Here is a 15,936-nt window from a genome sequence, read left to right as displayed (position 1 = left end):
GGTCTGAAAGTGGTTAAAGAGGAAGTAAACCCTGATGGTGGTTAGTAGCCCATTATGTATCACTTATCTGACACAGGAGCCAGCGATGTCACGCTGTCTAGAGGTCGACCGATATAATCGGCCGATATTTGCCGTTTAAATAATCGGCATCGGCCGATTGTGCTGATAAAAAGCCGATTTAGAACTACAGCGAGACTTGGAAATGACTTCTGTAAAAGAAGTCAGTGTAAGTTGCCATAGAAACGTCTTCCTCCTCTCTGGGCTGCCAAGAAAAGAACAGAAAGATACAATGTTTACACTTCTGAATGAATGAAGTCATCTCAGTGTGTAGAAGTTCTCAGTTTAACCATTTAAAGACTAAATCTTTTCTGACACTTGTTGCTTACAAGTAAAAATCCTGTATTTTCTGCCAGAAAATCACTTAGACCCCCCCAAAAATTATATATATATATATTTTTAGCAGAGATCCTAGGGAATAAAATAGCGGTTGTTGCAATATTTTATGTCACATGGCATTTGCACAGAGGTCTTTCAAATGCATTTTTTTGGGGAAAAAAAATACACCATTTAAAAAATATAAACAGTAAAGTTAGCCCTTTTTTTGTCCAAGTTTTGACTACCTGTTTTTATTTAATATATAGGGTTTTTTTTTTTTTTTTTTTATCTAAATCATACATACAAGTAAACTGATTGGAGGTTTTGTTTTGTTTAATGTTTAAATGTAAGAAATTTTCTGTATCACTTATGAAGACTGCTTTCACACTGGAGCGGGCAGGCGTTGATGGTAAAACGCAAGTTTTAGTGGCTCTTTACCATCATTTTAGCGGTGCTATTTGGCTGCTAGTGGGGCACATATAACCCAGCTAGCGGCCAAGGAAGAGGTTAAATGCACCCATGAAGCACTGCTGCCAAATCACATTGCATGCGCTTTGGCAGTGGTGCCCATTCATATCAATGGGCAGGAGTGGTGGAGGAGCGGTATACACCACTCCAAACGTGCTGCTTGCAGGACTTTTTTTTTTAAAGATCCTGCCAGCGCATTGCCTCAGTGTGAAAGCACTCTCTTTCACACAGACTGCAGGGGAGCCATTTTGCAGGCACTTTACAGGCGCCATTTTTAGCCCAAAAGCGCCTGAAAAACGCCCCAGTGGGAAAGGTGTGTTAGATCAAGGGGGGATTAAAAAAATAAAATAGGAAAAAAAAAAAAAAAAAAAAAAAAATCTGCCTAACAAATCGGCCCAAAAAAAAAAAAAAAACGGCATCATATATCGGCTGCCATGATTTCTAAATATCGGTATCGGCCAGAGAAAAACCCATATCGGTCGACCTCTAACGCTGTCCTTCTTCCAGGTATCACTGCTCCTCTCACTCACAGACAGCGCTGGAGCAGTGATGACGTCAATCCCGCTCGTGCGCATGGGAGCTGCCACTAACGGCATATAGCAGTTGGCAGTATGGCCAGTGCGCCGTAGACATCGGTGCCCGTCTTTGTAAATATCTCCTAAACCGTGTAGATTTAGGAGATTTCTTGGACCTACAGGTAAGCCTTAATCTAGGCTTACCTGTAGGTCAAAGTGGTTTGTAAGTGTTTACAACCACTTTAAGGTCCCTTGCCCATTTCTAGCGCCGATTTACTGACGTTTTAGCGTCTGAGAAAGGGTTAAAACCACAGCAAAGCCCTGCCGCAGCGCTTTGCCAGCGGTATAGCCGCGCTGCTCCATTGATTTCAGTGGGCAGGAGCAGTGAATAAGCCGCCAAAAGATGCTGCTAGCAGGACATTTACCGCCCCAGTGTGAAAGCTCTCGGGGCTTTCACATTGAGAGACAGCAGCGGCTGTTTCAGAGGCACACAGGAGTTCAGTCCAATGACAAGTATAAACATTATATATCTTTAGCTTTTCTCAGGACTTGCCAAGCTGCCCAGATAGGAGAGCTCCACAGGAAAGACTTCAGGCAACTTGCAATGACTTATTACAGAAGTAATTTGCAAGCCGCGCTGAAGTTTTAAATTAGCCGATGAATCGGTCAATCTCTACAAGAAACAATTGTTTCCTGTGTGTCCTTGCAGCGGCAGACATTTTAGCACGCAGTAAACCACCTGTCACTGCATGTTATACCTAAAGCTTTTTAGATTTGTCCTTTCATGCCAGTTCTACCTTCACAATAATCTGGTGAATCATTGGGCAAGAAATAATACATACAATTTTAAAATAAATCCAAGTACCCTGTGGTGTGCACTGGCTGGTAAACATCCTGGATGGTCCCCCCTCCCACACTAGTCACCTAGACAGCCTCTCACAACTGCATTCCATAAATGCTGCAGAACCCGCAACTTACCTCCATGACAGCAGAAGATCTTCTCATCTACAATAGCAGCAACAGGTAAGCAGTTAAAACAATCTGTAAATGTCTTCCACAACTTGATGTTATACCGTCTTTTACCTAAATGCAGAGAAATAAAAACCTCAGTGGAGTCACTCTGCCAGATTAAAAAAATCAAAAATGATAAAAAGCATAAACAGAGGGAGCCAAATCCGTTGATCTTCAAATTTATAAAGAATCTGTAGCCGAGAGCTTACAGATTACTATTAAAAATGCAGCCAAATATAAAAATGGAGATTGCAGCTCTGTATTCAGCAATACATTAAATTAATGTTTAAATGCAAGCAGTGAAGTACCGGAATTTTAAATTTGGCATCAGCCCTCTCGCCATATACTGCACAGCAGAGCTCAGATTGGCATAGAAGAAGCAGTACAAGGAGCCCATCAGTTGTACAGCAGTGCTTGTGGGATTATGCATGGGTTACTTAGAGCAAGATTCCAGATATAGCAATTTATACTAGTCCAGCTTGGACCAAAAAATGTGCCATACCCCACAAATCACCGTGGAAGCTGCAAATCAGCATTAGACACCGCTACTACAGGGATTGCCACTGCTTTCTGGGTTCCGTGCAGAGTAGTTGCCCTGATGCTAGGTGTACACAGGAGCTTGTTTGCTCAGCACTGATGCCATTCAGGGAACAATTTGCCTTTTCTCTGATTGGACAGTGAAAATCGTGATGCCATTGCCTGGCCACCTTGTTCAACCATAGACAGCTTTGCATTTGTTGAGGAAAAACAAACTTGTTGCCTGAATTGCACCTGTGCTGAGCCAACAAGCAGGAAAGCCACATGGCATGGGACACAGAAGACAACTGTATTGGCTGTGGCCACTATAGTGGTTTCCAGCTTCTAGGGATCCCACAGGGATGGTGTATGCATATGAATGGATGAATGGACTTGTAGAGTCCCGACACACTTCGGCTCCGCTCGCAGTCCAGCCGAATACACAGTACAGACGGCGCGGTTTTTTCGGCAGCGCTCGCTAGAGAAACAGCAGGGAGGCGGGACTACGAGCGGACCCGAGCAATCGGCTCGGTATTTTTGACTCGCAGACAGTGGGGATCGGTGTATAACACGCACCCACAACTTTCCCCGATTTTAAGGGGGAAAAAGTGCGTGTTATACACCAATACTGTAGTTGGATGGGTGGATAAACTCCACAGCAGCAAATGGTCCCTTGCCGTCCTCAAGTCAATAGGGCTATTGCCCCTGCTATGGTCTTGATGACATCTGGACATTAGACTACTAGAGCGTGGGACCAGTATAGCTGGGGAGGAACAAAGGCTTGGAACTAGAAGCATACTTGCCCAAAAAGCAAACACTTGCAGTGCGGGCACATCTGTCCGGAGCCAAGCTTTAAGCCTTGAACTCCTCAAAACGCACAGAGAAAAATACAAAAACAAAAGCCCTATTGGTTGGGGTTTCCTACTTACATTCATCATAGAATCCATAGATTCGGTTGATGCTGGCACACTCATGATTCCCACGTAGCAAGAAGAAGTTTTCTGGGTATTTAATCTTGTATGCCAACAACAAGCAAATTGTTTCCAGAGACTGCTTGCCACGATCCACGTAGTCACCCAAGAAAAGGTAGTTACTCTCTGGGGGAAATCCGCCATATTCAAACAATCTTAAAAGATCATAATATTGTCCATGTACATCACCTGGGAAGGAGGAGAACAAACATCAATTCCAATTCATACAAGTCTGAAGACCACTAATTTTGTAATATAAGAATAGCACTTTACAATGAAAGGAAGGAAGGCTTTGGATACACTTTAAAAGTAGAACTATATAGGCAAAACATTTCCATTTAAAATCCTTTTCTTTGAAGTACATCACAGGACAGAGCCATAGTAGTTACTATGTGGATGATGGACACTGACACTCCCAAGACAAAAAGTGCATTTCCCTATATAACCCCCTACTACTGGGAGTACTTCAGTTTTATAGAAAAGCAACACGTGTGTACTAAAGGAGGGAGGGAACTGTGTCCCATGATATACTTCAAAGGATTTTACAGGCAAGTCGTTTTAAAAACCCCAGGGGCGAACGCATAGATCAGTGAAAACTGATCCCACGGAAAAACCAAGGCATCTGTTCCACATGCCATCAGATCCCTTATCCTTAAAACAAAGTTGTCGATCTTGTTGAACCTGGACGCAAAATATCTACGACCAGAATTCGCCATCTTTGACAGAAAGATATTGGGGTGAAGAGACCATTCCTCCGGGAACAACTGTTGGCGACTCAAGTAGCCCGCCTGCCAATTCTCTATCCCTGGAAAGATTGTGGACAGACAAGGAATGTCGTCTTCTGCCCAAGATAGGTTATGAGTCACCTCTTTGGGCCGCACAACTTCTTGTGCCCCCTTGGTCATTGATAGAGGCCACTGCTGTGGTATTGTCGGATTGGATTCTGACAGGACATTTACATAGTCTGAGCGTCCAGGCGTACTGACCGAATCTCTAGAAAATTGATGGGCAAGGTAATTTCTGATTTGGACCATTTCCCTTGGACAGACACTTTTTCCAGGTCTGCTCCCCAGCCCAGAACCACCTTCCAGGTAACTGGTAGAAAGGATTTTCCTTTTTGAAGATCCTTGGATATAAACCACCAATTGAGGCTCTGACACACTTTGGGGGATAAACGCATTGGGAAGTCCAGAGCTTGGAACTTTTTTCCAAGAAGGCAGGATACCAATTTGCAGCAGTCTTGAATAAAACTGCACATAGGAAAGATGGTGGCTTCTTTCAAAACCATTTCTTAATTTCATGCAAAGTCAAATAGGATTCTTTGTTTTGACCAACTAAATCAATTGCCTTATGGAACCGATCCTTTCCTGAGGCAAAAAATACCCTCTTCTGAACTGTATCCATGATCAGCCCAAGTATTGCAAACTCCTTGATGGCTTTGAGGATTTCACTAGGTTGAGAATCCAACCTAGGTACTCCAGGTAGCTGACGGCAGTGACCAAACTTTAGTTTAAGCAGGCTACCGACTGATCCATCAAGAGTAGATCGTCCAAGTAAGCTAGTATCATTCCTCGAGTCCTTAATCTGGCTCCATGCGAAAACAGATATTCAAAAACCGGTTTAGATCTTTGAGAACTAAAATGGGTCCTACATCCCAGTTTGTTTTTGGTACCTTGAAAAAGGTCTGAATAAAACCCCCTAATCCTCACTCTTCCAAGGGGACCACCAATATCACTCTGAGACAAGAGATAATCCAAAGCTAGAAAGACTTTTGCTGGATCTCCGGGAACATTTGATCCAAGAAAACTGAATTCTCGGAACCCTAGTTTGTAACCTAGAGATATTGAGGAAGCCACCTGTCTTGACATTGTTCCTGCCAGACCCCTTGAAAACTGCAGAAGTCTTCTCCCCACTCGAGCGAGCGGGGGCGCCCGCCCCTTCATAAAAAGGAGAATTTAGTATGTTTCCTCCCCCAGGGCCTCTTGAACCTGACGGTGGAGGCTGTCCTGGCTGCCGATGCTCCTGGCACTGGCGAAGCAGCTCATCTAAAAAGAAAAAAACGCTTAAAAAAGCTTAACGGGTAAAAAGGAAAAAAACTTTTCCCATTAGAAATTCTTTGGATGTATTTATCCAGATAGTCTCCAAATAGCAGTTTACCGTGAAATGGGAAACTGGCCAAGAACTTTTTGCATGGCGCTTCGGCTGACCAATTTTTCAGCCATTTAAGATTCTACGCACATGTACCAGCCCTAGCATAAGCCGTGAGGCCTGGAGAAAAAAACAAAAACAAAACACACACACACACACACACACAAATATACAGGGGCTGCAACACTTGTCACTCCTGATGGCTCACTCTGGCTAGCCATATTACTCTCGGGGGGGGGGGGGGGGGGGGGGATGCTTTTTTGAGATGTTCTAGGCTTCCGGGTGACTGTAGAAATCTTTCTACAGCCCTTTTTGAGGGGTGCTTTTACACACACGACCAGTGGTGATCGTACCTGCCGGCCACACGCATCGTTCCCCTGTCGTGCAGCGAGCAGGCTCTGTACAGGATTTCGCCCAGGGAAGCCACTGTGCCGCAGTGCATCTGCGTGACATGGTCGACAAGTGGTCAATGGGCACACAGAAAACAAAACGTGCCATCTCTACTAGTCCCAAAACTAAAAGTTTTTGCCTTTATAGTTATACTTTAAAGTGGTTGTAAACCCTTACAAACTACTTTGACCTACAGGCAAGCCTAGATTAAGGCTTACCTGTAGGTCCAAGCAATATCTCCTAAACCTATATGGTTTAGGAGATATTTGCCCGAAAACGGGCACCGCTGTCTACGGCGCATGCACCGTAGACAGCAGCGCGCAGGTGCACTGAGCGCGGCATTTCCAAGAATGGAGCTGCCGCGCGTGTCGACTCCCGTGCGCATGCGCGGGAGTGACGTCATCACGGCTTCGCCGAATGACAGCGGCGGAGCTGCGAGACGCCACCAGCAAGATGGATGCGGCGGACTACAGGGGACAGCGGCGACTTCACTGGCTCCTGTGTCAGGTAAGTGACACATAATGGGCTACTATGCGATGCATAGTAGTCCATTATGCTTTGCAGGGAATGAAAGAGGAAGTAAACCAATCAGGGTTTACTTCCTCTTTAAGGATAATTTCCATTAACACCCAAACACAAAACAGTTTACATTAGGAGCCTGTAAAAGCATTGCACCTGCCATTAGAAGATGGTGTAATGTCAGCCTCCTGCAGACCGTAATGTAATCTGTGTGTCCATATTATAGGATAAATAGGTTGCATGTTCCTGCGTTTTCACCCCTCCAATATATGGGCAAAGTATTGCATCTTCAGGGTCCATCTACACTAGACAAAAAACACACCCCACACAAAATTTCAGAGGAAGCAGCAATTTTTTTATTTTATTTTTTTAAACCAGTGAGCATGTATTTTAAAGCCTTGTACACACTAGTTTTCCCCCCATTCAACCCAGCAGTTTCAACAAAGAAACAAAACTGACAGCTCAGGTCGGAGCTGCTGTACTAACAATCTGATGTCAGGGCAGCAATCTCTTCTGCTGTCCTATTGTGTTCTAACAGAGCAGAGAGGGGTCAGATGCCTTGCAACCTTCACTCATAACCAATAGCGTCCAGACCCTTTATCAGCTTTGTTGCCCTTTGTACTAGAGGTCGACCGATATGGGTTTTTCTCTGGCCGATGCCGATGCCGATATTTAGAAATCATGGCGGCCGATAGCCGATATATGATGCCGATTTTTTTGGGCCGATATGTTAGGCCGATTTTATTTTATTTATTTATTTATTTTTAATCCCCCTTGATCTAACACACCTTTCCCACTGGGGCGTTTTAAGGTGCTTTTGGGCTAAAAATAGCGCCTGTAAAGTGCCTGTAAAATGGCTCCCCTGCAGTCTGTGTGAAAGACAGAGTGCTTTCACACTGAGGCGATGCACTGGCAGGATCTTAAAAAAAAAGTCCTGCAAGCAGCACGTTTGGAGTGGTGTATACCGCTCATCCACCACTTCTGCCCATTGATATGAATGGGCACCACTGCCGAAGCGCATGCAATGCGATTTGGCAGCGGTGCTTCATGGGCGCATTTAACCTCTTCCTTGGCCGCTAGCTGGGTTATATGTGCCCCACTAGCAGCCAAATAGCACCGCTAAAACTTGCGTTTTACCATCAACGCCTGCCCGCTCCAGTGTGAAAGCGGCCTTCATACGTGATACAGAAAATTTCTTACACTTAAACATTTATTAAACAAAACAAACCTCCAATCAGTTTACTTGTATGTATGATTATATATATATATATATATATATATATATATATATATATATATATATATATATATATATATATATATATATATATATATAAAAAATAAAAACAGGTAGTCAAAACTTTTGGACAAAAAAAAAAAAAAAAAAATGGGCTAACTTTACTGTTTTTATTTTATTTTTATTTTTTAAATGGTGTATTTTTTTTTCCCAAAAAAATGCATTTGAAAGACCTCTGTGCAAATGCCGTGTGACATAAAATATTGAAACAACCGCCATTTTATTCCCTAGGATCTCTGCTAAAAAATATATATAATTTTTGGGGGGTCTAAGTGATTTTCTGGCAGAAAATACAGGATTTTTTACTTGTAAGCAACAAGTGTCAGAAAAGATTTAGTCTTTAAGTGGTTAAACTGAGAACTTCTACACACTGAGATGACTTCATTCATTCATAAGTGTAAACATTGTATCATTTTGTTCTTTTCTTGGCAGCCTGCCCAGAGTGGAGGAAAGGGTTGCTATGACGACTCAGTCAACTTAGACCATTCTATACAGAAGTCATTTCAAAGTCCCGCTGTAGTTCTAAATCGGCTTTTTATCAGCACAAATCGGCCGATGCCGATTATTTAAAAAACGGCAAATATCGGCCGATATATCGGCCGACCTCTACTTTGTACTCTCTCCATTTCTAGTACATCTTCCTGAGGACTGGTGCCCAGAACTGGAGAGCATATTCCAGGTGCGGCCAGACCAGAGTCTCGTAGAGAGGGAGAATTAATGCAAGTTAAGATACACTAGGGCTGATTTAGTAAAAAACTGGAGAATGCAAAATCTGGTGCAGCTCTGCAACCAGCTTCTAGATTTTTATTTATCAAAGCTTAAGTTAGAAGTCGATTGGCTACCATCCATGTACAGCTGCACTAAAATGTTGCCCTTGGCGAGGTCGATTTACTACAACTCACGTGTGTGGATTCAGGCCTGAGACACATCCAACAACGTTTCTCCTATTTCCACACAGCACCCAATCCAGCCCAGTCACCCATGGAAGAGAGGATAATAGGTTTACCTAATCAGAGCAATGTGTTCTGTTGCACAAGACACAGGCACCAACACTCAGCCGCGTCCTCCACCTCTCACTCACCACAGATCTTCAGCGGGGCCTCCAGCTCCAGAAGGATGGGTTGACTCAGGAAGATCTCACGAGACTTCAGACACAACCCTCTGATCTCATTCTCCGACAGCTGAACGTTCTTCCCTGGACGGCATCCTTTTACTGGAAGACACAGAATTGGTGCAAAGACCATCAATATCCCATTACATACAATATACATGTACAAAGCTTTTAATACCTCATTTCCCTACTTCAAAATCCAAAAAGTGTCCAATTGCAAAAGGAAAACATTTTCTGCAACGCAACCTCATTACTGTAGCCATGGGGAAACCTCAGTGCAAAATACAAAGAGCAAGTGAAATCCAGTAAAACAAAAAAATGACAGATGGAGGAAGCTTACATCTTGGTTGGTGATCTACAATTACCTTGGCAGCCTGATGTACTTTTTTTTTTTTACACCTTGCTAGTACTGGGTGGGACCCCCTTTTGCCTCTAGAACTGCCCCAAAGTGGTTAAGCCACCATGTGTCTGATCTTTATATCATCCCCATTGTTAGAGTATGCATGCACGTTAGGGGTGCAACGGATATAAAAAAAAAAAAAAAAAAAAATAAAAAACCCCTCGCGGATCAGAATTAAAATTTGCAAAAACCTGTGAAAATTCCACCACCATATAGTCCCCACTGCAATATCCACAATCTCCCCCACTGTAATATTGGCCGAGTATGGCAGGGTATCGCAGAGTATTACTAGAGTATTGCTGGGTACTGCAGGGTATTGAGGAATGGCTGCTTCCATCTCTGGATCTCTCCCCTCCACTGTACAGAGAGGAACCGGCATCATGACACAACCGTTGGAGCGATCAGTGTAAACAGCCTGGGTGTAGAAAGATGGCCGCCGCTTCAGAGCTAGGCCGAAGCCGCGGCCTTCCCCAAGACCGAGACCGCGGAGTCGCTCTGCAGATCGCGGTGTGTCGATCCGAGCGGGGTGAGCCATCCGGATCATTGACGAGCCGTTGCACCCCTAATGCACGTATACGATTTCTAGCAGATTTCACAGCACCTTCCGGCTCTCTCCCCATCTGACAGCTATAGCAGGGGGCGGGGCTGAGAACTCCCAATGAAATCAGTCGGGGATGAGAGTGCTGGGAGAACACCAATTCTTGGTGGCATAGATTCAGCAAGGTGTTGGAAACATTCTTCAGAGATTTTGGTCCATAACATGATAGCATGCATATTTGTTGCCTGCAGATCTATGATGAGAATCTCACCTTCCACCACATATTAACCACTTAATAACCGGCCTATAGCCGATTAACGGCTATAGGTCGGTTTGCTATCTCTGAGAGGCCGTTAATTAACGGCCTCCCGGAGAATCGTTCGTGCGCGCCCCCTGGGGCGCGCACGCCGGAACATCCGTGCTCGCCGAGTTCACGGGACCCGGCGCAACACGGATCGCGGTAAAGGACCAATGGCAGCGGTCCTTTACCACGTGATCGCTCCGTCCAATGACGGAGCGATCACAAATGTAAACAATTCGGCTTGCCGGGTCAAGCTAAGGTCATCAGTCTCCTCTCCTCACACCGATGCAGCCTGAGAGGAGAGGAGAACATTCCAGTGAAAATAAAAAATAACCGTGAGTGCCCAGCAGTGCCCAAATAGTGCCAGAACAGTGCCATCTATCACCTGTGCCACATCTGTGCCACCTTTGCCACCTCTGTGCCACCTTTGCCACCTCTGTGCCAGCAGAGCCACCCCAGTGCATACCAGTGCATACCAGTGCCACACCAGTGCCGCCTGTGCCCACCAGTGCCGCCTGTGCCCACCAGTGCCGCCTGTGCCCACCAGTGCCGCCTGTGCCCACCAGTGCCGCCTGTGCCCACCAGTGCCGCCTGTGCCCACCAGTGCCATCTGTGTGCTAATCAGTGCCACCAGAGCCACACCAGTGCCACCAAAGTCACTATAGTGCCCATCAGTGCCACCAGAGCCACACCAGTGCCACCAAAGTCACTATAGTGCCCATCAGTGCCACCTGTGCCCATCAGTGCCACCTGTGCCCATCAGTGCCACCTGTGCCACTGCAGTGCCCCATCAGTGGCGCCTGTGTCCATCAGTGGCGCCTGTGTCCATCAGTGGCGCCTGTGTCCATCAGTGGCGCCTGTGTCCATCAGTGGCGCCTGTGTCCATCAGTGGCGCCTGTGTCCATCAGTGGCGCCTGTGTCCATCAGTGGCGCCTGTGTCCATCAGTGGCGCCTGTGTCCATCAGTGGCGCCTGTGTCCATCAGTGGCGCCTGTGTCCATCAGTGGCGCCTGTGTCCATCAGTGGCACCTGTGTCCATCAGTGCCCACCTGTGTCCATCAGTGCCCACCTGTGTCCATCAGTGCCCACCTGTGCCCATCAGTGCCCATCAGTGCCCATCAGTGCCCACCTGTGCCCATCAGTGCCCACCTGTGCCCATCAGTGCCCACCTGTGCCCATCAGTGCCCACCTGTGCCCACCAGTGCCCACCTGTGCCCACCTGTGCCCACCTGTGCCCACCTGTGCCCACCTGGGTGTTAGCTTTCCAAAATGGGGTCACTTTGTGGGCGTTTCCATTGTCCTGGTGCTCCAGGGCCTTCATAAGTGTAATAGGTGGTTGAGGTATTAGATGTGTAATTTATGCTCCTAGAACGCCTGAAGTTGCTACTTCAATGTTGGACTTGTGTATGTGGCCAGGCTGTGTAAAAGTCTAACACATGTGGTATCACCGTACTCAGGAGGAGCAGCAGAATGTATTTTGGGGTTTCATTTGTGGAATGTATATGCCGTGTGAGAGAAATAGCCTGGTAAAATGACAATTTGGTGTGAAAAAAAATTAAAATAAAAAAAATCTTTATTTTGCAAAGAATTGTGGGAAAAAATTACAACTTCAAAAAACTAACCGTGCCACGTACTAAATACCTTGGAATGTCTACTTTCCAAAAAGGGGTCATTTGGGGGGTTTTTGTACATTACTGGCTTGTTAGGGTCTCCAGAAATGAGATAGACTGTCAGTACATCAGCTGTGATCAAATTGATACATTTTCAGTGATTGGCACCATAGCTTGTAGACCCTATAACTTTCACGCAGAATAAATAATATCCACTAATTTGGGTTATTTTTACTAAAGACATTTAGCAGTATACATTTTTGGCCAAATTTATGAAGAAAAATTACTTATTTGCAAAAAATTTTAATAGAAATGAAGAAAAATGCTTTTTTTTTTTACAAAATTTTCGGTATTTTTTCATTAATAGCACAAAAAATAAAAAACGCAGAGGTGATCAAATACCACCAAAAGAAAGCTCTATTTGTGGGAAAAAAAGGACGAAAATTTCAGATGGGTACAGTGTTGCATGACCGATTAATTGTCATTCAAATTGTGAGAGCACTGAAAGCTGAAAATTGGTCTGGTTATTAAGGGTGTTTAAGTGCCCAGTGGTCAAGTGGTTAAAAAGGTGCTCTATACACAGAAGCAAATAAATAAAAATAATAACTCTGGTTTAAGGCTATCGTTTTATTAGAAAAACTACATCAAACCCCCACCCCCAAACTTAAAACTTCCCTAGGGAATAATAGCAATCATTTGAAAATTTTTTGGGGGGGGGGGGGGGATAAATAAAAGCCACGCATTTTAATGGGGGCGGGGGGGGGGGCAAGAATATAGCCAATTTTTTTGCTAAAAAAAAATAAAAAAAAGCCAGAAAAAGGCCTGGCCTTCAAACGGTTAAATAAAGGCTTCATAATGGAAAACAGTCAACCGCAGGAAGACCTCTCACAAACCCAGAACCGTGGCAACAAGAGCTTTAAATCCATTTACAGGGATGTTATTGTTGATTTAACAGGCTGAAGTCATTTCCTCCAACTGTGTACAGAATCTGGTCCCATCATGGATCACAACAGTCTGTGTGATCAATTCAGTAAAACACATTAAGGGATATATAATAAAAAAAAAAAAAAAAAAAAAAAAAAAAACAAACAGGTCTATCTAGCAACGTAAATACAGTTGGTGAATATTTAGCTGAATCACAGAGAAAAAAAAAAAAATAAAAAAAAAATAAAAAAAAAAAATAAACACAACACACTTGACATTTAAAGTGTCCGGGAGGAGTTCAAATGTGCATTGATGGGGGATTAGGAAGGGGGAAAAAAAATAAAAAAAAAATACAGATTTTTAACTTGTCCATCCCATTGATAAATTGTTACAATGTTTATACTCAAGTTCAACTGATAAATGTTTTGATTCTTGGCAGACCCCCCCAGCCCCCCCCCCCCTCTTTTGAAGGCTATGGCTTCAGAAGAGCAGAGAATTCTTTGCATAGAAAGAATTTGTGAAACACTTTAGTCAAGATCACGATAACCATTAATGAAAAATTGTGCAGCTGTAAAAATCTTAATCGTTATCAGGATCTTGACTAAAGTGTTTCACAAATTCTTTCTATGCAAAGAATTCTCTCTTCTGAAGCCACATCATTTGTTGTTTCAAGAGTGAGCGAGTCCATATATTAGAAAGATGTATTTTTGAAATATACTGGAACAAAAAAAAAAAAAAAAAAAAAAAAAAAAAAAAAAAAAAACCCACACAAACACTTTACACAGTATATTTTACACTTTCAGTACAGGAGGGTCCTGCTTGTTAAAAAGGGGAAAGAAAAATGTAGTTTGACTGAAACCACACATGAGACAGGGAAAGAGCAAAAAATAAAAAATAAAGTGACAATCAAAACCTACCCTCCAGGTACTCGTTACTAAAGATTTTTGTATAATGGATCTAATCTGTCATGGGGGGGGGCGGCACAACTGTCAAACCCATCAGGACCCCCTCCCTGCCCAGGCCCAACCCAAGCCCACAAGCCCAGTCCTGACTGTCAGGGGTGGAACAATACAGGTGCATGCTGATAGCACATGGCCGTGACCAGAGAAAGCAAACAAACCAGTATAACCGCAGGCACACCAGCCCGACAACCCAGGCAACTGCAAACACCAACAGCCAGGCAGAGATCAGAGCAAACACACTAATGGGCAGATCAGTGACAGAGATTTACAAGCGTGTAGAAGGTGTGGAGATTAGGTGCAGCTCGTGGCGGTCTGATGGGAATCCTGCAGAAGGTGCAGCTGATGGAGAACATTGGCTGATGTAATGGAGCTCAGCGCCTTGCTACACAGAGCTGAAGGTCATTGTATACAATTATTACCCTGAACAGTTTAAGCCAATATTCCCAGAAACCACCCAAATTACCATGGAGGACCTGAAAACACACACACACACACACACCTCAACACCAAGGCCGGCCATATAATTATACAGTTTTCTTTTAGGATTTAGGTAAATCCTAAAATAGAGGTCACACCTAGACACTTTCAGTTTGTATGCAATCAGGCCCTTCTACTACACAGAAGAGGGGAAACTTTTCATGAGAAGTTTAATAATCACAATGTTTCCAACCAAAAAAAGCGCGACACCTACTTGATGAGCCCCTCCTGAAGGATACATAATACAAGGAACAATGTGCTGTGTGTCATGAAGGAAGCATGACTGAGCCTCTGCAAGAATCTGAAAATTCAGCCTTCATTCTAAGTCCATTCACACAGGAGCAACCTCGGATCCGACCTAAAGGCGCACAACATGATAAAATCAAAGTAAGTGAATGGAGGCGCCGTAAAGTACTGAAGTAGCTCCGACTTCAGAATAGGTTCCTGTACTACTTCAATCCGACTTCAAGGTGACTTGTACCCATTGGTTTCAATGGAAGTTGCCTCCAAGTCGGATCCCCTGTCTTAACTGAAGCAACTTTCCAGGAAGTAAAGATAGATTTCTAGGCAAACCCCCTCCCTCCCACAGAGCTGATTATTATGCGATTGGCCACTGACAGAGTCCCCTGTCCTGGAGGCAACTTCAAGTTGCCTTGTAAGTTGTGCTGCGATTGCTACTCAAGTCGTGTCCAAGTTGCCTCCCAAAGTCTCGCTGGAAGTAGTGTTGCCCCTGTGTGAATGGACCTGTTTTGGATGAACTCCACTAGCTCAGCTGATCCTCGCTAAGCCAGCAGATGACAGGTCCATCTCTCCAGGGACGGACATGTAAGAGCTACGCTGTCCTCTAAATCCACATACACACTATCAGTTGCTGTTGAGTTTTTCCTTCAAGTTGACCAAAACCATGTAGTGAAGGGCCAACTGATTGCATACAAATTGGAACTCCTAAGGTTCGACCTCATATTATATGGTTTTGGTAAATCTGAAGGGGGGGGGGGGGAACAAAAAACAAACCCCCCTCAGCAGAAAAACAGATAGTGTGTATGGGGCTGTAAACCCTTACAACACACTTTGACCTACAGGTAAGCCTAGATTAAGGCTTACCTGTAGGTCCAAGAAATATCTCCTAAACCTATACAGTTTAGGAGATATTTGCCCGAAGACAGGCACCGTAGACAGCGGTGTGCAGGCGCACTGAGCGTGCCATCTTCAATGACAGAGATGCCGCGCGTGTCGGCTCGCATGTGCGGGAGTGACGTAATCGCGGCTTCGCCGAATGACAGGGCGGAGCTGAGAGACCCCACCGAGAAGATGGATGCGCCGGACTACAGGGGACAGCGGTGACATCGCTGGCTCCTGTGTCATGTAAGTGACACATAATGGGCTACTATGCGATGCATAGTA

General features: G+C 44.5%; 1 protein-coding gene across 1 annotated transcript in view; it reads right to left on the bottom strand.

The window, feature by feature from the left end:
• The window catches only part of LOC143925033 (serine/threonine-protein phosphatase PP1-gamma catalytic subunit A-like), a 39,129-nt gene that overhangs the window by 11,010 nt on the left and 12,183 nt on the right, over positions 1 to 15,936 (bottom strand). The window contains exons 2-4 of the mRNA XM_077449612.1: positions 9,292 to 9,423; positions 3,815 to 4,045; positions 2,337 to 2,441 (exon numbers count right to left, since the gene is read on the bottom strand). Of these exons, the coding sequence (XP_077305738.1) occupies positions 2,337 to 2,441; positions 3,815 to 4,045; positions 9,292 to 9,423 (468 nt within the window). The remainder of the gene's footprint in view (positions 1 to 2,336; positions 2,442 to 3,814; positions 4,046 to 9,291; positions 9,424 to 15,936) is intronic.

Source organism: Lithobates pipiens, unplaced genomic scaffold (assembly GCF_037356315.1).
Source record: "Lithobates pipiens isolate NorthernLeopardFrog02 unplaced genomic scaffold, aLitPip1_a1.2 Scaffold_22, whole genome shotgun sequence".
Taxonomy (NCBI): Eukaryota; Metazoa; Chordata; class Amphibia; order Anura; family Ranidae; genus Lithobates; species Lithobates pipiens.
Note: the sequence above shows the minus strand (reverse complement) of the source record. Positions and strands in the feature narration are given on the sequence as shown.